Genomic DNA, 27,386 nt, shown 5'->3' with positions numbered 1-27,386 from the left:
CTCTTTCTAATCCAAACATAACCCTCAGGTTCATACACCCAATCCCCAGTTCTAGAGAGAACCCAGATAACCAGAAATGGTCCAAGCCAACATTCATTCACTTCAATATTCTTTATTTAGTTTACAGAATTATTCCATTTGTAGTTTGAAAAAAGAATTAGTGCTATTTACAGACTGGTTTGAAAACCTTGCGCTATACATATATGAAACTTATGAACAATACTCTTTGTGATCTAGTATTGTTATAAAGAATTTCCTTAAAGCAATAATAACCACAGAAAAAAAAATATTAAATTATGAAGAGATCAAAAAACAAAAAAAGAAAAGAAAAGCACACAATAATCTGAGTCCATGATTAGGGTTTGTTTACTTAAAAGTACAAGACATCCTGTCAGCAAGAGACTGTTTCAACTGCTAGCAAGCTATTCATACAGACCATCTTACACTAAACACCAATATATATCAATAAGATCTCTATTTAAGTACTATATAAGATTCATATTAAATATATTCTACACATATGTAACCTTAGTTTGTAATATAATTCCCATTGGAAAAATATTAAAAAAAAATTTTTTTTTACAGATTTAGATGAAATAGGTCATGCTTCAGTGTTGTGCAAATGAATTCTAATGTATGCAAAGAATACAACTGCTGGATGCTTAAAAACTTCATTCCAAATTTACCTTCTGCTTGAACTGCAAGCACCAATAACCATTAATACACTAGGTTAAAAAAGGTTAATGACAGCAAGAAACTTATGCCACCCCATCCTCTTTTAGCTGAAAGTCAGCAGTATACTGCCCTAAACAATGAAGTCTTAGACTGTCAAAATACAGTCGCAAATATAAATAAGGGTGGGTAATTTAAGTACAAGTCTTGTATGAAGGAGAATTTTCCCCCAAGCCAGTAATAGGGAAAGCAACTTTTTGTTAGGAATTTAGTCCAGAACTTGCACGTTAAAGAATGCAGGTATCATTTCTGGAAAACATAAAAGTATTCTCCAGTTCCATGTTTATGATGGAACAGAATATAGGCACTTTAACGTTAAGTCTGGCATTATGCTGAAAAGTAATGGATTAAATTACAACAGATAAATTTAGTGGTTTTGCTGCATTTACTGGGCTTGAATCATAAGAGCATCTGTATGCATTAGCTGCCAGGACTTCAGTGTGGTTATAGAAACCTCACCAAGCCTAACATGCCACTTCTTTGGAAACCTCTCCCTTCAAACACAACACTGATTTAAGCACTGGGTACAAAAAGGTTTCCCCCATACAAGTGATGCCACCACAGGAAACCTGCAAACTTTAAGGAGAGAAAAATCAAGGGGTAGATTTCAGCCATTTCAGACACAGCTGCCCTATCTTTCAAGATGCAGCAGAAAGAACCCAAGACTGAAGTGCAACACAAAAGAACTAGTGTGATTGATCAAGTTCCATCTAGTGACATTTCTCCCACTTCCGTTGTAATATTTATTGTTAATTAATTAGTTATTTTCTTATAAAGAGCCCATTGGTCCTCCAAGCTATGTTCTGAGTGTGTTTGTCAGTGTATTTCAGCAGCATGAAAGACAAAGACTATATTACACGCCGGTGTTTGGGAGCCTTCTGGCCATTCTACAGGATCACACAGCAGTTGCTCTCGCCAGTCTTCTCACGGTTTCGCTGACCTAAGGAGCCAGGGAGAAGGTTATCTTGAAGGTCAGCAGGGATGGTGTCAACCATCGTTACACTACATTTCCTTATTTCCAGATTCACATACATAGAAAATGAAAAAAATCAAAAATATTTCTTAATCATCTTTCTGCAAGAAAGAGTAGAAGGTGCAAGATTACTTTCATCCATAAGGACTTTGACGCTTCAACATATTAGTTTTGTACTTCTCTTAGTTTAGTCTGCAAAGCGAAAACTGGTTATTAACCATAAAACTATGCAAAGCCCTACTTTTCCAGGGGTAGGTCGGCAACAGCAATATGATCTGCCCAGTTGTTTAAAGAATAGCCCTGAATGCAAGTACACGTGAAAGCAAATGGTTACCTTGGGAATTAGGCTCCGGCAATGTCTCCCTAGCGACCAAATGCATCACAGTTGCCTTGCCAAGAGGGAGTTTCAGTGCTGAGGACACAGAATGAATGAGTGTTAGGAAGCAATATATAAAAAGAAATGAATCAGAGGAGATCAAGACATTTCTTCTGAGATTTGCTAAGAATGGTGGAAAAACACAGGATCGCATGCCACATGATAAACAGCACAACCCAGTTTATTTCACACTCCAACAATCTAAACTGTAGTTCACAGTACTTAAGTAATTGATCCTGCATTAGTGACAACAGCTATCAGGACAATATGTAGAAATGCTGCGGTGTTTCTATTGCTCAGCATTCACATTTTCATTCCTGCTACATTACAGGCACTTTACTTCTTTATAACCGGACATATATTCTACCCTCTATTCCAAGCATCCATTTTCTCCTTAACACAGGTCAACAGGGGCTTCTACCTTACAGAAAATACATAATAAGCATGTGAATGCTGTTATAGCTTTCCCTAGCCATAGCACCCCTTTATTCTGGTTTTTTGGGAGCTCTGAAGGCTGGCATCTCCCTGTTATTATTCTTCTTGCAGGAGCAGAGAAATGTTGCCATTTTAGAGCACCTCTGGCTGCACTTCAAGAAAAAAGGCAACACCGAAAGGGTTCACTAGTCGGCAGCAGAACACTGGAAAACTGTGCAAGGTCATTAGCTTTAACCAGGATAAAGAGCAAAAGGGAGTATAAGTGATCACCAAAATGAACAACACCCCAAGTCCAGTATCTGTAGAGGTGGGTGACAAACTTCTGATGAGACAAAAGGCTTGTCCCAGTTATACCTATTTGAGGACTACTTTTGATATGCTGCTCCTTTTGGTCAAGAAGGAAAGGCAAGTGAAACCATGAGCTGGCATGGCCTACTCCAATGGAAAAAACCCAACACCTTTGCCAACAGTGAGAGGTTTAGTGCAGATATACATACCACTACAGTGTTTTACATGACCTCTTTTTTACTACCAGCATTACAAAACAGTTATTAAAAGTACTTAAAATAATGTTACCAGAAGACTAGCAGTAGCAGTGACTTTAGTAATGATTATTCATTAGATGTGGTATTAGTAGTAACATTAATGGTCTGCAGAAATGGTAACAATGGTAACATTCATTATGAAATGGGTTGTAGCCGATGTTATATTAATATCAGTAGAAGTGTTAAAGGTATTAGTAGCAGCCAGTGTAATATTACTGTCAGTAGCAATAATTATCAGTACTACATGTGACAATACTACCAATAGAGGCAACCACAAAACAAGTGGAAGCCAGTGTATTTGCATAGTGGGTAGCGGTAAATACAGCACAAATACAAGTTAGTGTGGTAGGACTATTGGCAGCAGGAACTGTGATATGACTGAAAGTCAACATGTTATAACTGTCAGTAGAAACCACACACACACACACACACACACACACACACACACACACAGAGGCTGAAACCGTTTGTCCTGTGAGGGGTCACGGCAAGCCGGAGCCTAACCCGGCAACACAGGGCACAAGGCTGGAGGGGGAGGGGATGCCGGTCCATTGCAAAGCACCCCAAGCAGGACTTGAACCCCAGGCCCACCGGAGAGCAGACCCAGACCAAACCCACAGTGCCACCGCGCCCCCCATAGTAAGGTGACAGTTAAGTTCTATTTTGTTTGGGTGCATTTTACTGCCAACTAATGTTTCTCTGCAGAAACTCAGAGTTCTGCCATCTTACTGTTTTACATCTTACAGCATGTTTAAACAAGTCCATTACCCCCCACTCAATTCAACAAGCAAATGCAAAGACACATACACTACACATGATGGCAAGAAGCAGTTTAGTTTATGGAGTGTCCCAGGTTCGAACTGGATGCTTGTCTTTTGTGTCAAATGAGGTGGTGACATCGGCACAGAAGAAAAACACATGCAGTCACAGTGTAAAAAGGGTGGAGTTGGTATGATGCATACCTCCTAGCGTCACGTTGCCGTGCAGAAACCTGCCTTGATAGATGAGCCTCAGAATGTTGGGACTGCTCACCTGTTCCTCCTCCCAGTCTTCGTGTTGGATAGGGAGAGAGAAAGACATTAACAGGGTGACACAGTCTTCACATGAAATTCAAGAAGTTGACTGGGTCTGTTTTTAGTTTCAGTGTAAATTTCTACATATGTTTTTAACTCGAATTTGTCCAGGAAAAAGGTTTAATAATGAAACGGAAGTGCAATATCTAACTAAGACTCTTTTGCTTTGTTCCTGCCACTCACTGGAATAAGCTAGAGGAAAAGAAAAACAGAAGAGGCTTTTGGTTTATAGCAAAAATTCCACTTCCCCAAAGGTACACTGAACATACAGGGTAGAACTTCTCTTTCCTGTGTGCTGCTTTGACCTGGCACCCATCCAACAACAATCACATTACTACTACATTATTAAGCCATTGCTCCACGCAAAGTACATAACTGCACATTCTACATATTGCATAACTGGACACGTATACAGGTAAGTTTAATTGGTATTAAAGCGTAATAAAACAGGAAAACAGAAAATGGCATATATAATACATACTATCAATTTGCAGTGTTAAAAATTATTTAATATATTTCAGAATAAAACAGCTGAAAGGCACAACATTTTTATGTTGGGATAAGGTGCCAAGAGTCTGCATCTGCATGCCATCTGCCTATACCAGATTGGAATTTTCCGAGTCATAGCGGGCAAAGATGTGCAACTCATTAGCACTCCTGTCCACGCCTAAACTTGCTTTGTTATGCCTGCAATGGCACTGTACTAATTTCAGAGATGGGGTCAAGGACAAGGATAGAGACCAAGAGACAAGAAGCTAACTACAGGGAGACAGAGAAAGGTGCAGGGGGACCAGAGAAAACCAAGGAGAGGTTCAAGGGCAGAGAGGGAGGGAGACAAAGACTTTACAAGACAGAGATAAATAAAAAAGAAAGAAAGACTGAAAGAAAGAGCCAGCAGCAGAGAAAGTGACAAGCAGTGTTATTTCTGAAAATAAAACCCGCAATGCCTGCATTTAACCCTTTTAAGTGTCTTCAGCCCCCATCCCCAGAGGACAAACGCTGTAGCTCAAACAGGACTACTCACCCATCGGCCAGTTGTCGTACACATGCTTGGCAATGTCTGCAGCTGAGTCATTGGGGGAGAAGAGAAACTCTTTTGTCTTGCCGCTCACTAGGATAAGCCTCAGGTTAATCTATAACAGACCAAAGACAGTAGGATAGTCAGGGCCTTTGGATCTCACTTGGCTGTACATGCCCTCCTCCAAATCAACCGGGAGACAGAGGCCACCTGATGTTCTCTTTAGATTCACAAGATAAGTGCAACGGTGTCTATAAAATCACGTACCCCCCTTTGAGATTTTTCCGTATTTATTTTTTTAATCAGGGAATAAAAAATCCTCACTACTGATCAACACAGATACCTTCAAAAAAAACCTCACAGCTTTTGTAATTAATTGCAAATAAAGACCACAACTGGTTGCAGAATTCACCCATAATAAATAAATAAAGCTTTCTTCAGAGGTAACTACTTTATTACAAGATACCTATTTACAGTGAAAGAATTCTGAATGTAGTCCGTGTTGATGTGCCTATTCCATGTGCTTATATTTGTGATGTTAAGTGTTCTGAGACTGAGCAAAACACTAAGATTTTCAGTGCACTGTATGTGTAAATGGCAATAAAGGTTCATGCTATTGAAAATAAATACACCTGTGAGTGATATATATACTGTAACCTTTGTTAAGGATTTCTAATCAAAATCCTCGTCGAGTGGACAAAACATTCTAAGCAAATCCAAGAAAACACTATCTACCAACTACCATTATATTAAAATTCTATATACTATCCAGAGGAAGTATACAAAAATATTTCTAAAGCACCTTAACCTCCATCATAAAAAAAACAAAGATAAAATGGAACAACTGGAATTTGTGTAGAATATTCTATAAAACTGACAACCTGTGCAAGATGGGAATTTGTTAGGAAAGCCACTAAGAGGCATATGGCAACCCTGACAGACTTATACTAGTCTACAACAGAGGTTGGAAGAAATGTACAAAATGCTCAGGTCAGTATACTTTATGAGAGAGTGGCACAAAGATAAGCATTGTTTAGGAAAACTCACAGATCATCGAGAGCCCTAAATCAAGTGAATGAAGATTCTCCAGTCTGATGAGACCAAGAGTGAACTCAACCATAAGACAAATCTTGGAGAAAAACCTACTGCTGACTTGGAAAATGTACACAGCTACAAGAAAAGCCTCATTGGAATACTTAAAAATAAGAAATGCCTACTGAAGACCCAGACGTTAACCTCATCAGGAATACGTGGAATGATTGGAAAACTGCTGTCCATATTAAACATCAAGGAGCTTGCACAGTATTGCGGAGAAGAATGGACTTTGTTCAGATGAGCAATGGTGCTAGAATTGCCGTAACAGTCCCAGAGCTGTAACTGCAGCTCAGAGTAAGGGTCGTATGGGTTAAGTGTAGTTTGGTTGACTTTGACTCATGGCAGCCGTTTAGTTTTTGCTGTGGAGTATGGAAGTTGTTTACCATTGCCTTCCTCTCTCCATGTCTTTGAACTGTGGGAGGAAATCTACTGAGAGAACTTGTTTCGTTTTCGCTTGACAGTAGAGTATTGATTGTGCTGACAAGTGTTAAGAATTTCAACTAAATTCCTTTGGATTCCATGATCTGATAAAATGCAAATAACGCCAATCCAAATTAAAGGTTCCTGTGCTGACACACGAAACAACAGCAACAGTTAAGACCTGGATAGTTATTTCAAGATGAGTGTTCTGATCAGCAAAAAAAACACCTTGTAATATAAGACATGACTTACATTTACATTTATTCATTTAGCAGATGCTTTTCTCCAAAGCGACGTACATCTCACAAAAAATACAAATTTGTGCACTACATAGGAGAAAGAGTCATGGCTGCAGATCTGTGACTCTTAAGTACAGTTAGTTTCCTTCACCATATGCACCGACGTTCATCACACAAAAAACTTAACCAGAATAACTTTACCAGAATATTGCCGATTTCTAATCACCTTCCTAGAGTGTTTTTTTTCTTTGAGATACATATAAACATTTACGTTACTTTGCAGGAGCGGCTCTGTAAAGGACTGGTCCGAGCATGATCATGAACATTTATACCATACATGAACTTAAGAGATCATGGGAGAAGTGAGTCCGGAAGAGATGAGTTTTAAGACCCTTTTTAAATGTGGACAGAGATTCAGCAGTTCTGAGTGAGCGGGGGAGGTCGTTCCACTACAACAGAGCCAGAACCGAGAACCTCCATGCTTTACCTTCCGTGCATCGGACCACCAAGCGGGCAGATGTGGAAAAGTGTAGCAGTATGGTTGGTGTGTAGCAAATGATCAAGTCTTGTAGATCGCCGGGAGCAGTTCTACTGATGCATTTGTAGGCAATAACCAGGGTCTTAAATTTGATCTGGGCAGCTATAAGAAGCCAGTGCAGAGAAACGAGTAGAGGAGATACATGCGAACACTTCAGCAAGTCAAACAACTCGGGTAGCAGCATTCTGTATCAGCTGTAGAGGTTTGATGGCAGTAGCAGGAGGCCAGACAGGGGAGAGCTGCAGTAGTCCAGACGGGATGTCACCACGGCCTGGACAAGTAGTTTGGCAGAGTCTGCTGTGAGGTAAGGATGAATCCTGCGGATGTTATGCAGGATGTATCTGCAGGTCGAGGTTGTGGCTTCGATGTGCTGAGACTTAAAAATTGACTTAAAAATGGAATAGAACTTAGAGAACAATGATATAGTCTGCTAGTCATTCTAAATTATCCTTCAGTTTGTTCTCAAAATCTTTGTTGAAACTATATTACTCTCAACAGGCCTCATTATGTAATAGTTTGATACTCATCTTTCACTCCATTAAATGCAGCTTTGTCATTCTAGGCTAGTAGTGAAAGTTGTCAGTGCTCAGCAAGGGCATTATAACCTTGCAGTGATATGTACAAAAGACTTACTACTGTTGGCAGCAGAAATATAATACCTCCACCCGCTTGACTTTTTTTCATCTTCAGAGCACTTGACACATGCAAATACCAGTTTCGCTTAAAGAGATTAATATATTACATTGTGCACTGTGCACCACCTCTGTCAAGCTCTGAGTGGACAGCAAAGCTTTAAAAGAACATACACTTGGAGGTCAGAGTGAAGGTATGACAGAAGGTTAGTACAAATCAAATTTTATTTCACACAAGAAGGTATAAAGAAAGTCCTTTACAAAATATTTTGCAGAGAGAATTAAAAAACTGACTACCACTATTTAACCTGTGCCAGCAGTCTGCAAAATAATACAATATCCTGTAAAATGCTTTTTCATACCCTTCTAAGTAATACTGGATAACACTTATTTTAAATTACTGTTAAGCATAGACCTTGAAGAAACATAAATAATCAACTGAAAAATAAATAATATTAAAGTATTCCATAATGACATTTAAGGCCAGTCTCGCTGCATCTGTCAGGCACCTGTGCATTGCCAGACTGGGAGGGAAAAAAAAAAAAAAAACATGTAAGCTAGACGACTGTAGAATTTCTGGCTGTTTTTATATGTGCAAGTTCGTGTAAGAGTGAGTAGGCATTAACTGTACGTGTGAGAGTGGGAGATGGGGCTGTTCTATTTCTGCGTGATTGGTGTGTTCAGACATGTCCTCGGGATCTCCCAGCTTTCCCAAGGGGGAGCACATGGCCGTGTCGTCTGCTCTTCAGGCAGATGATGTAACAGCTGACTAGAGCAGTGATCTACTCCTTCCCCAAGCGGTTTATCAGATCAGATTATGGTACTGAACAAATTCAATCACAACAGCAATGGAGGGAGGAGGGGAAGAAAAAGAGGAAAAAATATTTACATCCTAATATAAATACAGCACACTCAACCCCTCATAGAGCAGGATCATGTACAACAAAAATCTACTGCTATGGCTTGTGAAATACCTTTCTACATACAATGAGCTTAGTATTCAGCACAACATTATTTTACCCATTGTGAAGTTTTTCTGCTCCCATTAATGTCCTCTGTGCATTCTTAATTAAAGTGCAACACAGAGTACAATCATGCATGAGCAGTAAACGCCATATAGGTGATTCTCGACAACTTATCTCCAGTCCCCAGCTATTGGTTTAGAGAAGTCATTTAACACAAGAAAAACATGGATAAAAACACATTTATATTCATTTAATTATGAACAAAAACTTGTCTTTACCCTGTGCATCTTGGATATATGCCGGACCACCACAACCCTGACCTGGACAAGCAGTTTTTCATAAAGAATGAATGAATGAAACTACAGCAATAAAAGAAATATACAGAAAATAACTTTTTTGTTTTTTTTTTTTTTTTACAGACACCAGACAATATCTTGGTGTTATCGCCATCCATATAATATACTTTATTGTAGTAGTTTGATTAAATATTGGTGACATGTTGTAGTCTGGGAACTAATTATTTTTCCGTAATAAATAATAGTAACATGACTCCCTCACAGTTGAATTTCATGGAATAAATTAACCCAGCTGATGCGAGGAATGGATGTATCAATGTTTAATCCTTACGTTATTCAAGTAGGTGGCTTTGGAGATCTCTTCAGGAGCCTAAAATAATAAATATAATGTATATAGTTCTTTAGTTCCTAGTCCAGCATCCAGTGCTTCTGGGGCAGGTTTTGGACTGCCGAAAACAAAGAACAAGCAGTTAACAAAATTGATTTGCTGAGTGCTTTAAAAGGTTCCCTAATGTTATTTTTACTGAAAATACTGTATATGGAAATTGGAAAATACTGAAAAAGCAATGTTAAGAATGACAGCTTCAGGCACCATTAAAAGTTCCTTATTATTATTTCATGAAGTGTCAAAAGTCAGAACTTCCTCAGTGTAACACAACGCATTTCATGAGCACTTAGTGCATTTCAAGGAATCTGAAAACACTATTCACTGCTATCACCCTCACTGCATGTCAATCTGTACTGCTTTTGTAAATCTCCTCCAAAGATTACAGATTACACATTAATGAAAAACCTAAATAAAAGTAAAATGTGGCTTCCTCAAGATCCCTAAAAGAAAGCCCCCATTATTCCAGTGACTTTCTCTCCCAGATACTGTCCAGCATGTGCTATCCTATGGCATCTCCAACCTCTATGCTTCCCCCCACTAGAAGCATCTAAGGGAAGAAGAAAAATCCAATTATCTCTCGCTGTGAAAACAAGCCAGCAACCAAAATCACAGTAATACACACAGGGTGCAGGGAATGTGTGGGTATACAGAAACAATATTATCTTTACTATATGAGCAAGCACAGTGTGCAAATGTGTGTGAAGAGACCTATGCAGCAAATTAGAACCTAGGGGCATGACATATGTTCAGGACAGCCATCTGAAAAGGGGACACAGACAGTTAGAAAGGAACATCTGTAAGCAAAGGGAACAACCAAAGACAGATCCAAATAACCAAGATAAGGCAAGTCAAGTGAGTCAGCTGGAGGGAATGATAAAAACATTAAGTGCATACAAAGTAATTTTCACCATAAATAATTACCATCATCCTGCTGAAGGCCACAGGCATCTGTATGAGAACCTCAACAGTAATTAGGAGGCCAAATTACAGAGGTCTAATTACAGCTCCTTGACTTACTAAGATGATGGCTCCATGGGGATGAGTAAGGCAGGGGTGGGGATTGGTGCTCATCAGGGTCACAACAGAATCCTTTAAACCCAAAAGGTGGCAACTCCATTTAACAAGTAATTATGGGGCCTTGCTTGATGTGTACTTGTCCATAACCTCAGGGATTATCAACCTGCCTCTGTGGCCCAAACTCTGCACAAATGGTGAACTGTTCACTGTGCACACAGCCTTCATCATGACTAAATAAAGGGTAGACTAGCATTTTTCACTGGGGGCGTTGCAAATTGGTCAAGTTCTCTGCCTCCCAGCAGTCCTAAAGCAATCAAACACTACCAGGACTAACAGTTGCCTGATGAAAACAGTAATAACTGGCTGTTATGCAACCACACACTGATGACAGCGAGACACCGGACACAAAGGCCATGGGCAAGGATTTATTTAAAATCAACTATGTGTCTTTTTCTCTCTCCGGTGCAGGGAAAATCAACTGTATGAACTGTAATCAACTGTATAATCCTTGCATTTATGGATAGCACACGTAGAAGTCAAATCAAGACGGAATCAGAACACTAGAATGAAAGGCTGTTTGGTATTTGTTATGGTGCTTTGAATCAAGAGGCTGTGCTGATCCTCAACTGGACCACAAGTTCCATTCTACCTGTGTCAACACAAGATGACCTTAAACAATGAAAATGAGTGAACTTACAGACATGGTATATTTCAGTGATAATTTTATTTTGAGATATTTTAATTTTGATTGACTGATATGTTGCAGAAGAGATAGCAAACCAGACTGAGAAGGGGAAGGCACTGGTATGTGCCCAGCAGTGCACAGTGATGCCTGACTTCTAAGCAGTGACTACCCAAATGCCAAGATGGACAGATGGACAGAATGAACATGAGTAGCATAAGTAATTCGCAGCATCACTGCAGGGCTCTTCAAAAGCACTGTCATCATTATTAAAGTAATTTAAGCAGCAAAGAAAAGAGCCTGCCACCCTGCCTCCCACAGCCCGTCATTTTGTCGCAGATGTTCAGAACCTATCCCGGAAATATAAGACATGAGACAGGGTACACTCTGGATGAGATGTCATTCCAACTCAGGGCAGACTCACACATACTAAAGGCAATCTGATGTCACCAATCCATCTGAAAAATATCTCTGGATTGTGGGCAGAAACCAGAGTACACAGAAAGAACCCAAGCAAACACAGGAAGAACATGCAAACTCAAGACACAAACTCCTATACACCCAGCTTCTGAACCCAAACCTCATCAGGTCAAATGAAGGACATGCCGCACACACACTGAAACCACATGCCCCGAGCAGGGCCACGGTGAACCAGAGCCTAACCCGGCAATACAGGGTGCCAGGCTGGAGGGGACACACCCAAGACAGGACACCAGTCCATCGCAAGGCACCCCAAGCAAGAGTTGAACCCCAGACCAACCAGAGAGCAAGACCCAGACAAACCCACTGTGCCACCACACCACCCTGTGAGGGCATGCCAGTTTATACCAATTACCACTCACTATTCCACTGATGATCAGGAGTTACTGAGCTTCATGTTCCAACTATGCACTCATAAATACTTCTTTAAACAGACTATTCTCATGATAGATTATTTAACACAACATCTTTACGCTACATGAACTGCCATTTTTCTGGGTCATTTACTGGGGAAACATGTTCCAAGTTCTTGACCACTACATAAACACACAGACACACACAATAGGAGGGTAATTAAAAGTGTTAACAGTCAGAAACAACAGGCAGCAATTAGGCTGCACCCTATAATTTTGCCCACTCGCTCACTTGTGTTTGACATAATGCAGAATCACATCTCTCACTGCCTCCCATAAGAGCTGTGTCATCCCTATAGCAACTAGGCAGAATGTGGGCCCTCCAAAACAGACATTTGCTCAAAGGCAAGAAGACATCCATTAAGATCACTTAAATATTATAATTTCTCAAGGAAATTCCATTTCCAAGACCATCTCCAAGATTGTCTTTGTGGGAGCAAAAATGTATTCATCCCATCATGGATACTTATCAATGGCTAGTAAGAATAAATAATAAATATAAAACATAATACAATAGCCAATGTGCAACCATGACTAACACCCTTCAATCTCATTAATCATCATTTTTCTCAGTCTCCAGCATCTGACCATATTCACTGCAACCCAAATCAAAGTTCTTGTGCTTCCTGTAACACACCACTGAATCAGACAAGGACTTAATTCAGAGTAGACTTTGGAGTTCGAACATAAACAAGAAAATGCTCGTCAGAGTAAAGAATGTGTTTTTCAAACATGGTGTAATTCTGCTCAGAAAGAGTGCATAACTCACCCTTGTTTCAGCTTACAGAGACAGTTGGCAGCGTAGTGGTTAGAGTTGCTGCCTTTGGACCTAAAGGTCGCAGGTTTGCTTCCGGCTGTAGTACCCCTGAGCAAGGTACTTAACCTAAAATTGCTCCAGTAAAATTACCCAGCTGTATAAATGGGTACATAATTGTAACCTTTACACTGTAAGTTGCTTTGGAGAAAAGCATCAGCTAAATGAGTAAATATAAATTACAGAAAATGATGAATTATCACAATCAATATGTTATTCAAAATTCCCTCCCAAAGGGAAAAACATACTTGATGGGCACAATAAACTTTGAAAGTCTTGTATAAAGTAGGAGCTTCTGTGTTAGTGTCAAAAATTACAGGTTCATTAACTTCTTGAATGTTTGAAGTTCAAGTCAGTCAATTTAAGTATCCAACAACTCCAGTCTAGAGATGCATAATTTCTTAACTTATCACAACCATTCAGCACCCAGTGAGCATATGAGCTGAGAGCTTTGGGGCACAATAGTTTAGCTAAGGCCACAGCGATTGAGTTCAGAAGGTACAAACACTTTGCTCAAAGCAAAATGTTCTCTGGGCTGTTAGTATAAACGCACTGTGAAACTTCAAGGGAGGTTGCCAAGGAAATCATTCGGCACAGAGCATCCAGAAAGAGGGTGCTATTAATTGGCTGAAATTACCAGCAATGTAGTTGTTTCAGTTTTCATTGACAAATCAGATTTGACAGCAGGTAAGTTACAGATTATGCAAATATTTATGTACATAAGGATGTACGTAAATTTAAATGTACAGATTCAGTTAATGCCTTTATCCAAAGTGACAATGTAAGGCATGTACACTAAGATACAGATATAATTATTTACCCATGCATAAAGCCATAGTGATTTTTCCTGGAGCAGGGATTCAGGGTTAAGCGCCTCCCCTAAAGGTGTCTGATTGTATGGCAAAAGCTCTACCCGCTATGCTACAAGCTGTGGTTAAAAAAACACATATTAGAAGAGTATATAAATCACTACACATCTTCTATACAAACAGCACTACAGCCATTACAAATAACACAGGGGCAATGCTACTATTACCACAAGCCAGGATCAAAATTATTCAGCTGTTCCAGTTCATGAGCTGCCCAGAAAACTTTCTGATTCCGATGATAGCGGCTGCCTCATGGACTCTTTTAGTGAGGCGTGTTTGTGGCGCAGGAGCAAGGTAAGAGGAAGTCACTAAAACAATAGAGGCCGCCAGATAAAAGCCTTAGGGTGGGGGGGGGGGGTTCCGAGGAAATTACATCATTCCACTCTGTGGGTGACTCTTAGATCTACAAGATTTAACAGGATGCTGGGAAATTTTTTCGCACAGCCACTGAAATTGCTTTCACATGCTCCCTCGTATTGATCCGGCTCCTGCTGGCCTGTGAACATCAGCCCACCCAGGCTGCTCATGGGCAGACAAAGAGGGTCAAAAACTCTCAGGTAAAACTGAGGGCAAGGAGTATGAGCAGGCAGACTCTGGTCCTAGATGTATGTTTAAACACTTCAGAATCCAAAATGCTTTTGGTCAAAGCCTCCTACCTGAGCTCATCACAGTCTGTCTGACAGCAAAGGTCACACACCAGCTGGCATCTGCAGCCAGGGGTAAGGCATGCGTGTGTGTGTGTGTGTGTGCGTGTGCGTGTGCGTGTGTAAAGCTATGATGGAAACCAGTGCACTCTGCAGTATCAGGAAAAAGCAATGTAGTCTAAATAATGATAGATTGGGATGTTTGGATTCTGTACTAAACAAAATGATATCCATCCAAGATGCACACAAGGATTATGGTGGATTTACCTACAGTATGGTTCACATAGAGTTATATGCAGGCAATCAAACAAGCTCAAAGACACAGAGATAGATAGAGCTGAATGGCAACACCACAGAGGATGTGGTTAGATAGGGCCAAAGGCTTGTTTATCATATGCCAGCTGGACAGAAGATCACCATGGGGCCTTTGTGGCCTGGAGGAGCAGTGGTCTATGGGGGATGAGTAGAGGGTTGCTCCCTGTTATCATCACACTGTGTGGTCCTTTTAACACCCAAACCTGATATACTGTCAGTCGCGCAGGTGTGTTATTTTTTGTGTCTCTCTACACCATATTTAAAAGTTCAAACAAACATATTCATAATGTAAAAGGCATCCACAGTAATCTGCACTACATACTGAATTCCTTTGTAACGTCCTATAAAATAACATGTATTCACACTTAAATGAACAAAATATATTCTGGGAATAATGAACTTCAAACAGCCTCCTCTTTGTTTTTTCCTGAAACATAGCCCCAGAACCACACTACAGCAACAATGTACAGGCAGTCGCCGGGTTACAAACATCCAACTTACGTAAAACCCGTAGTTACGAACCACATACAATGATTCGTAATAACAAACGGGCGCTACTTTGCAACACGTATCAAAACATTACACGTCTAGAGCGGTTCGCCAGCTCATGGGCGCGTGAGCCCAAGGTAGGACAAAGACTTCCTTCTTTTCAGTCGGACTGTCATACCTACGACCTCGCCCCAAACGTCCGCACCTGCCAGTCAAGACAGCGGGGTATAAAGAAGCCACACCTGCACACCCTGGGTGCGGAATCTCATTTGAGAAACCCGTCTCTCCAGTGCTCTAGAAAAGCGAACATTAAAATTTCTTATACCCACACACACACGCTCTCGAGTGAACCCACGACAATCTACCTGCCCTTCCCTTCCAAGTTCCTCATTCTCCTCAATCCCTTGTTCCCGCTCCTGACATTTATGGCTCCCAATACTTGCATTGCCTCCTCGACTATTGGGTCCACACACACACACACACACACACACACACACACACACACACACACCTCAGTCTCCTCCGCGCTCAATACGACACAGACGATTTTGCTGTTACTGTATTTGGCTTTAATTTCTTTTTGTTTTTACACCCTCCTAACCATGGCACCAAAGCATACATATGATGCAAGTGTCAATCAACATACTGGAAAGACTCAAACAGTTATCTTACTCAAACTTTTTAAAATACTTTAAATGTTTGTCCTGAGCATGAAAAACATTGTTCATATTAAAATATCCAAAATAATTTCTAGTATGACTCACGTTGCTTCAAGCTCCACATTTCCATTTATTACTCTTAGACAAGGAGCATGCCTCCAATGGCACATTACAAATCAGCTCCATTTCTCAAGAGTCTTCTGCCACGCCTCTTTTCTACTTTCAGAAAAACTGCAGTACGGTTAGAAAGTCCTACACTACTTAATCAAAGAAACAATAGCTTGCATTCATCAGCCATCACATGTAAGGACCAAAAATGGATTTGAAACAACCAGACATCACACAGACAGGATCCTACACTCTGGCCACATAAAGAGCACATTTCATAACCCACCCTGTCTGTCCAGTAGCTGTGCAATTCAAGGGTGTCATCAACACAAAGTGAGCTCTGCAGGTCCAGACACTGAAAAATGCAGTTTGGTCTGACCTATTCACCAGGTGTTTGTAGACATTTTGGCCAGTGAAAACACACCGTGGTGCTGCTCTGCCTACAGTCATCCAGTGTGTGAAAACAGAAGACTTCTATTTCTGTCCAGCACTATAATTACACAAAGGCAGCGATGGGCAGTGACAGCCATGACACTGGCGTGTTGATTTTTTGGTTGCACTTAACAGGACCGACACAGCTTCAGAGTATTAGAGGCAAAGGGTGGGGCATTTCACTCGTTTCAGATGACAACTGCTGTTGTTGTTTACCTGTCGCCAAATCAATATGAATATTAGTTCCACCCATTTACGCAGCTAGATGTTGAAGCAAAGGAATTCAGGTTAAGCACAGCAGCGGGTTCTTCCCAAATCTTAAACCTAAACTTATCTGTTCTATTTGCAGCTTCTTCACTTCTAGGGTGCCCACAGCCTTTTTCATATTCGCCTTCCTAAAATATTTCTGTCGTTAGGTGGAGGTTCATTACTGAAAAACATTCTGTTAAAAGGAATTTCAAGAGAGATGAGAGGTAAACCTACAACTTCTTTATTTACTGCTTAATTTGAAAACAGCTGACATTTCAAGCATATATTCTGCTCTTCTAAGTGACTAAATGTGGAAAAGAAAGCATTACAGAAGAGTCTGCTAATTTGGGATGGACACCTCCCAGGGCAAAAAGTGTAGAATGACTAAGTCTGCAGGACAACAGTTTAAAAAAAAAAAAAAAAAAACTGCAATAGGGAGGCATACACCTCAGATTAAGATGAAAAGTTTTGAATGAAAAACTGAGAGCCAGGGCCCTGACCACTGCGTGGCCTACAAGTTCAGAACACTTGTTGTGTCTGATCATTGGCTAGGAGCTCTTTCAGGATCAACAGTAAAACACACATAACATGAACACAAATATTAAAACAAATGCTTACTTTCTCAAATAACAACTGCATCTCATTCTGAATCCCAAGATCAATAATTCACATCCCTAAACGCACAACAAGATTTAGCAACCTTCCTCTGAGGTCAAAAAAAAGGACATTTTCATTTTTCACTCAATGAATTGTCCATAAAGCAGTTGTAAAGGTGGATGAAGGGGTGGGGTGGGCTAAATACAGAAAGCCCTTGGGGGTGTATGGTGCCACAGCAAAAGCAGCTAGAAGAGTGGCCTGTTACATCATACTTCACATTATCCCCTGACCCCACTAACCTTCTGAATGTCAAGCCTCGTTACCCTGAACCTGAAATCCTCAAGGGTAGCACAATATCACGGGGAGTGATGGATCTTAGACAAATAAAAATTTCACTTCCTACATGCACAAAAGCTCCACTAATTCAGAGCTGCCAGCAATGCATTTATTTGCTGTGTGTCAGCCTGAATTTCAGAAAAAAATTAATATGGTCATGTGCGGAGGGAGGGAGAAAGGATCTGAAAACAGAGGAATAGCAACCTCAAATAAGCTCATGTCTGCTTCATAAAAAGTTTCAAAATTATAAACTTAGGTCTGTTTATTAACAATATTCACTAATTTGTACACAGATCATTAAAATTACTGAAATAACACTTAAGCCCCATGAAACTGTGCCAGGCTGACAAATGGTGGTTCATAAAAAAAGCACATAATTACTCCACAATTCAGACATGCTGGAGTCATTTTTTAACTGATGCTCTCTTCCCTCCATCACACTGATCTCCTAACATCATGTTCCCCCTCATCCTTACCTGCATCTTATAAATAACCAGAATTTAAGCAAAATCCAAAAGAAAGGGCTCATCAGTATCATTGCAAAAAAAAAAAAACTGTGGTTAGAACATGCTTTTTACAAGGACAAAATAACTTCTGTGAAGAACTGCATCCTGAGATCCTCCACTAAATTTTTTGATGTACTAAATTCTTGTACTGCTCCTATCACATTCCAGGGTTATGTTCACTCTAGTCCTCCTCCTTAAATCCAATTAGAAGCAGCACTAGAGGTCTTAAAATAGAGATGTGGGTGGACAAAAATAATAGGCATTATCTATTAACATTAATAACACATATTCCATCAGCATTATTATCAGCCATTGATGACTCGCTGTATCCTTGACATTACATTTTGTTAATCGAGCCAAACAAACCATCATGCTGGAAGACAAGGCCTATCAAAGTTATAGTTTACAAGGGTGACCCAATCTGCCTTCCTAATAGGAACACGTCAGCAAACTTAATCACCCCAACAAGAGCCATTGTATGGACGATGAAGCCTTTTGCAGGAGGTACACAAGCCTTGTGTTTAAGTAAATAAAACATCCCAGTCCCCTCTTGACAACAGCAACCCATGATTGTGTCTAAGCCAAGATACAGGTTGCAGGCATAATGGGATGATAATTGCCTCTCTCCAGACGGTGTTTCATCACACTCATCACTGACACGGTGCTATTGCCCAGTCAACAAGACAAGAGAGCCAGCACTTTTCAGTGACTCAACATAGCTCTGACTCCATGCATAAAGGATGGCAAACACACAAGTGCAGCAATAATCAAGAGATGTAACGGAATATGCTGACGTGCGCAATGTTCAGCAGTTTAATGTGTCATCCATAGGGGCAGCAAGTCATGTAGTGATTTGACATGTCATCTTGCAATCAAATAGTCCTGGTTCGAATCCCTGCTCCGAATCCCTGCTCCTATCGTAGTATCCTTGAGCAAGGCACTTAACCTAAATTTCTCCAGTATATATTACACTGTTGTATGGTAGGATAAGTGCTGCCGAGTGTAATTCAACTCAAACTGACCACTTGCATGATGTCAAGGCAAGGAAGGGTATGAAAGTGGTTTACCACTGTATTTCTCTGTGCATGACTTTTGATTACAAACATAGGGATAGCCTGCAATCTCTGCAAATCTTAAGCCAGATCTGAGCAGACAGCTGAATGTGGAACTTAGGTATTATAAGGCACACTCACTGCACTACTGCACCACTACAATGAGTACTAAATGGGTAAAAAACAGTAAATAGCTTGGAATACAGCCAAGTTGCAAGTCACTTTGGAAAAAGACATAAGCTGAAAGACACGTAATAATCTATTAGGTTTTCAACTACAGCAGGTCTGCAATATGCAGCAGCCATTTGAGTGTAACATATGTTGTGTCCTGTAAACAAGAACATTTCTGCAGATGACAAATATAAGCTTATGTCAGAAACCATATGCAACAAAAAAATTAAGCTTGCTAGAAACAGCCAAGGGCCATCTAAAGAGCATCTAAAATAACCATTGTCCAACAAATTGCTGACAAGCAGGAAAATTCCGCAAACAATAGCTACTGCTTTCAGGCAACAAAGGGACATCAGTATGTTAACACCTATGAATCCATGTAAACAAAGAACCCTCTATTTTAAAGATGTGATGTTCTCCCTCTCTCCAGAGGGCGATGTCACTGTCATGGGTAAGTACATGAATACAGGGGTGATGAGGTCAATCTAACATGACGTCACTGCTGCAGCTGCAGAACATGGCAAGGTTTGTTGCGGAATGTTCCTCTGGCGGGTTGCTAAGGAACAGAAGATGCACTGCCACACTGCTGAGATTTCAGAACACACCCTTAATCCAGGATGGCATGTACAGTTCATTATCTTGAGAATTTTGACTGAATTTTACCTCAATGATACAATAATGGCAGAATAATACAAACTTAGTTTGCTTTCATTCTGAGAAATTGCCTAAACAAAACATGCATTTTCACATAAGTTATCCAAGTCTGAGTACTGACTTGATGAAGATGTGGAATTTAAAAAGTTAAACACCATGGTTTGATGGATGTTTACCATAATTTTAATCAACTTCTATCAATCAAAAACTGACTTTCAACCAGCAAGTATCACACTGCTTAAGAAACCTGGTTTATAATGTAAATATACAAATAGTTCTTGTAAAGATTAGGCTGGAAAAAAACAAAGGTACAGAACAAAAGAATGAACAACCAGCTCAACAACCCAGGCCATTTCAAACAACATATAATTTGGAGCATAAAAACTCTTAAGAACTCATATAAGAATTCTTACACATTGCATGTGCATTTCTTGGGGTATGAAACAAAAAACAAAACAACTTGCAAACTGCAAGGCTAAAACATTGCCATAAGTTCACTCATGTAATATTCACACACTCAGAGATGTCTGAAAGTACAAAGAAATTATTGCAATTCTACCACAATTTGGCAGCTAATGTCCTAAGAAGACAACATGAATTTGACATTAGCTTCCATATGGAGTACAAAATTACACAAAGGGAAGAATCACTTGTATGACTTCAAAAAGCTGAATTTCCACTTTATTTTTCTGACTTCTCTATGTTTTTAACTGTTTAGGAGGGTTCCTCTCCTGGTGTTATGTATGGTGGATTTTGGAGTGACAGTACAGCTGGGGATGACAGGGGTAGAAGCCTGGTGTGAGGTCTGCAAAGCACCCATAAATAATTTGGTGATTGACAGGCTCCTGGGGGAGCAAGACAGGTAAGTGTTGCTGTCAGTTTTTTGAGTTTTTGTCTATAGTTTAGCCGTCGTTGTTTGGATTTTACATCTTCATCTGCCTTCCGTTTTACTGGGTGAGGTGTTCCTGTTTACATGATTTCTGATAATGACAGACTATTAGTGGTGTTACATCACTTTTTTTAAATTATGTGAGTTTCCATTTAAACTTATCCCTCTGAATGTCAAAACAATTTAAGGATTTAAATATACTTCAATATTCATGAAATGAAAGAATTCTCAACAGTGCATTCCAAATGTAAATCAAACTGAATTTACTTCTAAACATACAGTAGTAACACCATTACTTTTATTTGTATTCCTACTTTATTTACAGTCTACCTTTATCCAGTATATCTTTACAAGACACTTATAGGGGCATCTTAGCTATATCTTAAGTGAGGATAAGCAGTCCAGGTACTCTTGACACATTTATCCTCAAAACAAGGAGTGAGTACAAGTTTATTAGAGCAACAACTAATTTAACTACTTCGAACTTTCTCAGTATAAAGCAACATTTGTCCATCTCTCTTCAAGCCATCATACTATTTTAGTATAAATATGTATAGCCACTCATGGTACTTTGATATTAATTCTGAAATTGCACCAGGATACAAGCTTCTTAGTTTTTTGAATGGTTGACTGAACACGATTCTATCCTATTACCCTCTATTTTCTTATTATTACACCACAGCACTTTTAACCAAGATATGGAACATATGCTGATTACTATTAGGTACTTGGCAAAAAAATACATTTTGTTGCTATGGCTTACACCTAAATTTCCCTCTATAAACACCATACAAGGATGTCAAAAGTGTTTAACTTTTTCTTCTTTATAAAATTAACATCTTCATGATAGTGCAAACAAATTCTGGGATGTCTGGACTAATTTTTTGGATTGTGTACTTTTTAGACAGTAGTAAATCTTTTGCCTTTAAGTGGCTGTATAGAAATTTCTTACTGTACTGTTTGTCTATGTTGCCAGTACACAGGGATATTTAAAAAATACATTAAAATACAAAATGTACAAATGCAGTTTGTGTGTGTATTTCAGCAGCATCAATTTTCTTCTGTTTCACAAGGAAGGACCATCAGTGGGTTGTGTGCATGGCCAACAGAGAACACAAGCACTGTAGATACTTGTGTAAATTGTTCCCAGTCCAGCCTGAAAGGTTCCTTTATTGAGCTAGTCTGCTCCACTTCCCCTCGTTCTCTTCCGTCTGCCCACTTGCTTTGGGTGGTGGCTGGCAGACTAGCAGACAGAAGAGTGAGACGCTCACAGTATTACCATGGCTCAGGCCACAGTACCCTGCTACTGGTCATCTTTTGGAAGACAAAGGACAGGACCCTGAAAAGGTTGTACTTTTAATACTTCAAGTTTCTACATTTCAGTAAAAAGAAAAACAAAATACAATGCTATTTTTCTGTGTTAAAGAATTGTTGGTATGGGATTTATTCCATTAAAATACTGATGTAGCGCTCTCTGTTTTCTCCCAAAGTGGAGTCCTACACCTATTACCCAATCATACCCCTTAAACAGCCACACAGGTTCAGCAACGTGATTAGATGAATGGGCAAATTTACGCAATACTCACAAAACAGGTTTAGCTGGTCTCCGAGTCTCTCTTTGCCATCAAACTGTACAATGTTGTTGCTAGAAAACACGGTCTCGTGTGAACTCAAATTATAAAACCAAAAAGCAAAACACTTCAGAAATCAAAATGTAATAACTGAAAACAATATCTCCAGTATTTGTAGTTGTGTTCTGTCTGCTGGTCTCTGAATGAGCAATTTAAAAACCTCTACAACAAAATGCAGACAACAAAGAATATTCCATTACCAATACCACAGCATGCTGCTCATGTATTCAAATTCCCAAAGCAATTAATAAAGCTTGTTTGTATACAGATGTCAGACGTTTTTCTAAACCACCAAATACTATATAGCACGGAACACCTACACCATGTGACACATGATTGCATTGATCTCCAACAAAAAATTACTCCTGTTTTTCTTCCCTTGGTGAAGAATACAAATTGGTGAGTCATGCAAACTACTGTAATGACCCATTTTACTGAGAGTTTGAGCAGGAAATGTGTTTATTGTAAATAGTTGTATTGTGAGTAAGATGTGAATAAAGTGTTCAACCACTGGGGGGGGACTTAGAGCGAATATAATGGGGTGACTGTGTTTGCCAGTAAGAAAGGGAGAAAGCCTGGGGGTGCTAAGCAGGCTGGGAAGGCTGGATTGAGGTAAAGGTCCTTGAGGAAAAGGGGTCCTCGAACCAAGAGCATTATTTCCCTGTTTGCCGGTGTTCCAATAAACATTCGTAATGAACACTGCCAGTGTGTCCTTCACCCCACCCAAACCCAGAGCACTGTGCGCCACACTACTGAAGAGGCATTTGCAGCCCAAATAACTCCATAGGATACAGCTCTGGTCCAATGCTGTCTGCCCTCCTGGCCCAGCAATCCACTCCCATTATGTTGCGCTAACTAAACCAGTGAATAACCTGACATGTTTGGAATGTCTTATGTCTAACACAAGCATCAAAACCAGCTGAGCTGGTTTGCTGTGAACATTGATGAGCTATGAGTATCCCAAATGAGAAACCATCTCACAAAGGAATGAGATGACAAGACTCTGAAGGACAAGGAAGAAAAACATTCTTTACTGCAAATTTTTAATTCTTGATACCCGTTTTCTTGGAGACGCCCATCCAGCGTGTCCTGTTTTCACACAGAGTTTTGCTTTGTAGGGTATTACAGTTCTGTTTTTGAGACTCGTACAAAATAATGCAAACATCCTAAAAGTTTCATCATTCCAAAAACCCTCCCTTTAATAATTTAATTCACTCATCACCTGACCAAGAAAACCTGAACTTTCACTATTTGAGCCCTTCTTTCCTCAATTTCCTGTAATGTTAAACCTAGCATAACCAGCCAAGCAATTGCATAATTAGTTTTTTTGGTACATTCCTCCTTTCTCATATTAGGCAATGTTCTCTCCCCTGAATCTTCCCAGTCCTGATGCTGAGTCCACACTTAGCAAAACACTCCTCACTCCTCATTCCACCTGGACAACAGAGAATTGATTGAGGGAAAGCGAGAAGCACAGAGGTGGCTGGTTATGGACACAAAATGAGAAGACAGAAACCCCGACAACAATTATTTATCTTTGCAAGTTAAATAACTGGATTTATTCTACATCAAGGCTATTTTAAAAAGTGCTTTTTCAAGATCCAGTCTCAAACTGGAAGCTCTCCGGTCTTAGCTGTCGCTGAGTGAACGTGACTCAAGAGGCATTTTAGTTCTTGCAGTCATTTGTTGTGCTATTTTGCTTAAATTTACAAAAATTACAGAAATAGATTAGACAGACAGATAAACATATTTTAAAAATAGAAATACTGAAGCAGTTTCTACTATGTTAGCTATTTTTGCAATAACTCAAGAGCATATCTATTTTCTCTTAGCACTCTCATCTCACCGGGCTTAACGTAATACTCTCTCAAGGTGACAGCTTACCGAATATCTAACCCTGCCCACAGTGGCTCAGTGGTATTGCAATGTGGCCCTAAACAGAACACCGGGATATCTATCCACCCAGCCAACTCAAACTAAGGTCTTAACAATATTACATAGAATTACACAAAATAGCTGCTTAATAGATGCATTTATCCACAGCAAATGGCACGGCCTACATTTTAAACTTTCTCCACATACACAGCCAAATACACATCTTGGCAAAAGCAGATCAATGCTAAGGGACATCAAGGGAACACCAGCAGGCCACAGTCTTACTATGTAGAAGCTGAAATCACCAACAGTCTTTCAGCATGACACCTAGCATTGTCCCCCAGCCATCTGAACAACTGGATTGACATGGGGCTTGTCACACCTCCTGGCAAAGTAGAGATTTTACTCAGTCCCCTAATACGGTCCTTCTGTACACCGCTAAGCCTAAGTCACTGCAAAAACTAACTGAGTTTCAGGCTCTTTTCTTTCAGTCTAAAAGATAGTGACACATTTGATATTTCTTGTAAAGGAATTAAGTCTGAATTGAAAACGCCTGTTAGTTATTCCCCAGTAGACGTTCACCCAACAAATAGGAGCTTTGCGCTGTTTAGTTCCAAGGTAATATCCCCCTGGGGTTACACCAGCTCCCACAGAAGCGCTTTCATCCTTAACTCTCAGGGACACTCAACCAATAAAGTTTACGACTTTCAGCCCAAGGTGATTCGTTACAGGTTCTCACCCACTAAGGAAGTCCCAAAATTCCCTGTAACATTCCCTCAACTCCACAGATCGGTGAGTTAAAAGCAAATGAAATTCCCACCATCTACCTGCTCTGCCATTACCTTATAGGTCTACTGACATTCAATCACTTAACGTTATCTTACATTAAGGAGGATCTCTGCTTCAGATGAATGCACTGTGCCCTTCAGGGACATTTCGATACTGATAAAAAGGCCTTTTTGTTCTTCCAGTACTCAGCTGGTCACTCAAGATATGTGGATCTAGACCAAAGTGGGTGCCATCACTGGTTTTCAACACTGCCTTGTATGTGTGACCTGACCGGATTAGTCTTGGAGAAGCACTGAAAGATCACATCTTCAAGTGATTATCTGTGTAGTGACTTAAAGAGGAGACAAAATACACAGCGATACATATACAACAGCATCTTTGTCTATGGGTGCGCTCTGAACTTCGGACAACACAAAGGGCTTCTTTCAAAGGGGAGGTTACCCGGAGGGGGAAGAAACTTTAAATACCCCCATTTACAGCAGGCAATTAACTTAAATGGCATACCTTTCGCAACCCTATAATAAATACACCAAAGCCACTTTAAGTGGCACTTAACCTGGAAACCGAGCAAAGACGTAAACTCTGATAGATACAACATTTTAGTTAACTTGTATAAAAAGACAATCAGTGTATTACTCAGAAGAGCTGGTAGGAAATCAACGTTCATGGGCATGTCGGAAAGAGGACTGCTTCACTGTTTCTGCCATGATGATCTCAACCCAGAGAAGCTGTAAGACAGGGCAGGTCATCATACCCAACACCAAACAGCAAGGCGCTAGCCTAAAGCCCATGCCATGATCTTCCTATTAAGCTCACTGAGACGCCGTTTCCAATGTGTTGTGCGTTTGCAAATTTGTACGGCTCCAAGTGTTGATCTTAGAATTACTTGAATGATACCTGTAACAAAGTAACACCTTATACTATTCCGTGTAAAACAAACCTAGTAAACACCGCTTCAATCGTGTCGCTGTACTCCTTTTCCTGCCCAACTGTCACAGTTACTGTGTCTCTAAAATTACCACTTCCTGGAAAGAAAATACTTCCAGATGCTGGCAGTGGAACCTATAAACAATAAGCAGAACAGGACCGGCGATTAAGAGTGACTACAATGATTTTTACAGAAGAAATTCATCGATTCTCACCATGTCGCTTGGAATACTGTTCGTCATTTTTGCGTCGACTTATCCCTTTTCAGCGTGACCTTCCAGAAAAAAAACCGCAGTGTTTCCTTGGTTAAAGGTCTGAAAAACCCTTGATCAAGTACTTGAATTATCAGTTGGTCATAAAAACAAGTTGCTGCCGGTCTGGCTACTCCTTCACTCTTGAGGACGAAATACGAAGAGGTAGCTAAACGTTTACTCGGAGTGTGTTCATGTATTACACATTTGGCGCTTTTTTATTAAGAAAACCGCTTTATAAAAAAAATGTACAAAATAATGCTCTTCTTTTATTAAAAGATCTCCCTTCTGTCCCAAAAAAACAAAAATACTGCCTTAAAAAAAGTGCCTACGCCATAGGAAAACGAAATATACACACACACAGCACATCCAGGAAATCGCACTTGGCTTTAAATCCTTCCAGTTTACTTTGGGAGGGACACAAAAAAAACACGCATCGCCCAGTTGTTTTGTAAATCTCGATAGCTACGTGCCATGCCCTTTATAAGCAGGGTTCCTTTGTCATTTATTCGGAATTAGTCCGTGTTTCTCCTCCGCTGTCTCGCTGTCATTCTGCCTCAACTAAACATGGCGGCAGCGCTCGTGGAAAAAAAAAAAAAAAAAAAAAAAAAAAAAAAAGCCGAACTAGAAGAGCGGAGCGCGAGGAACCGCCTCGCCGGACTGGGCTGGAAGGACGGGGCTCCGCGCGCACAGTCAGTGCGGGCACGCGCGTGCCAACGAGCAAAAAAAAAAAACAAAAAAAAGCTGCACGCACACACAGACGGCGCAAACACACCCACACAGAGAGTGGTGAACACAGTAGAACACGCGTG

General features: G+C 40.1%; 1 protein-coding gene across 1 annotated transcript; it reads right to left on the bottom strand.

Moving 5' to 3' along the window:
• Positions 1–92: 92 nt before the first annotated feature.
• On the bottom strand, positions 93–27,171 carry ubl3a (ubiquitin-like 3a). Its single transcript, XM_018755407.2, has 5 exons — positions 26,539–27,171; positions 5,159–5,267; positions 4,024–4,110; positions 2,040–2,117; positions 93–1,672 (listed from the first exon to the last, which is right to left on the bottom strand). The coding sequence occupies exons 1-5, from the start codon at positions 26,563–26,565 to the stop codon at positions 1,620–1,622; spliced, it is 354 nt and encodes a 117-aa protein (XP_018610923.1). The 5' UTR covers positions 26,566–27,171; the 3' UTR covers positions 93–1,619.
• Positions 27,172–27,386: the final 215 nt, after the last annotated feature.

Source organism: Scleropages formosus, chromosome 4, assembly GCF_900964775.1.
Source record: "Scleropages formosus chromosome 4, fSclFor1.1, whole genome shotgun sequence".
NCBI lineage: Eukaryota > Metazoa > Chordata > Actinopteri > Osteoglossiformes > Osteoglossidae > Scleropages > Scleropages formosus.
The sequence above is the reverse complement of the archived record's forward strand: the minus strand, read 5'-3'. Positions and strand labels throughout refer to the sequence as shown.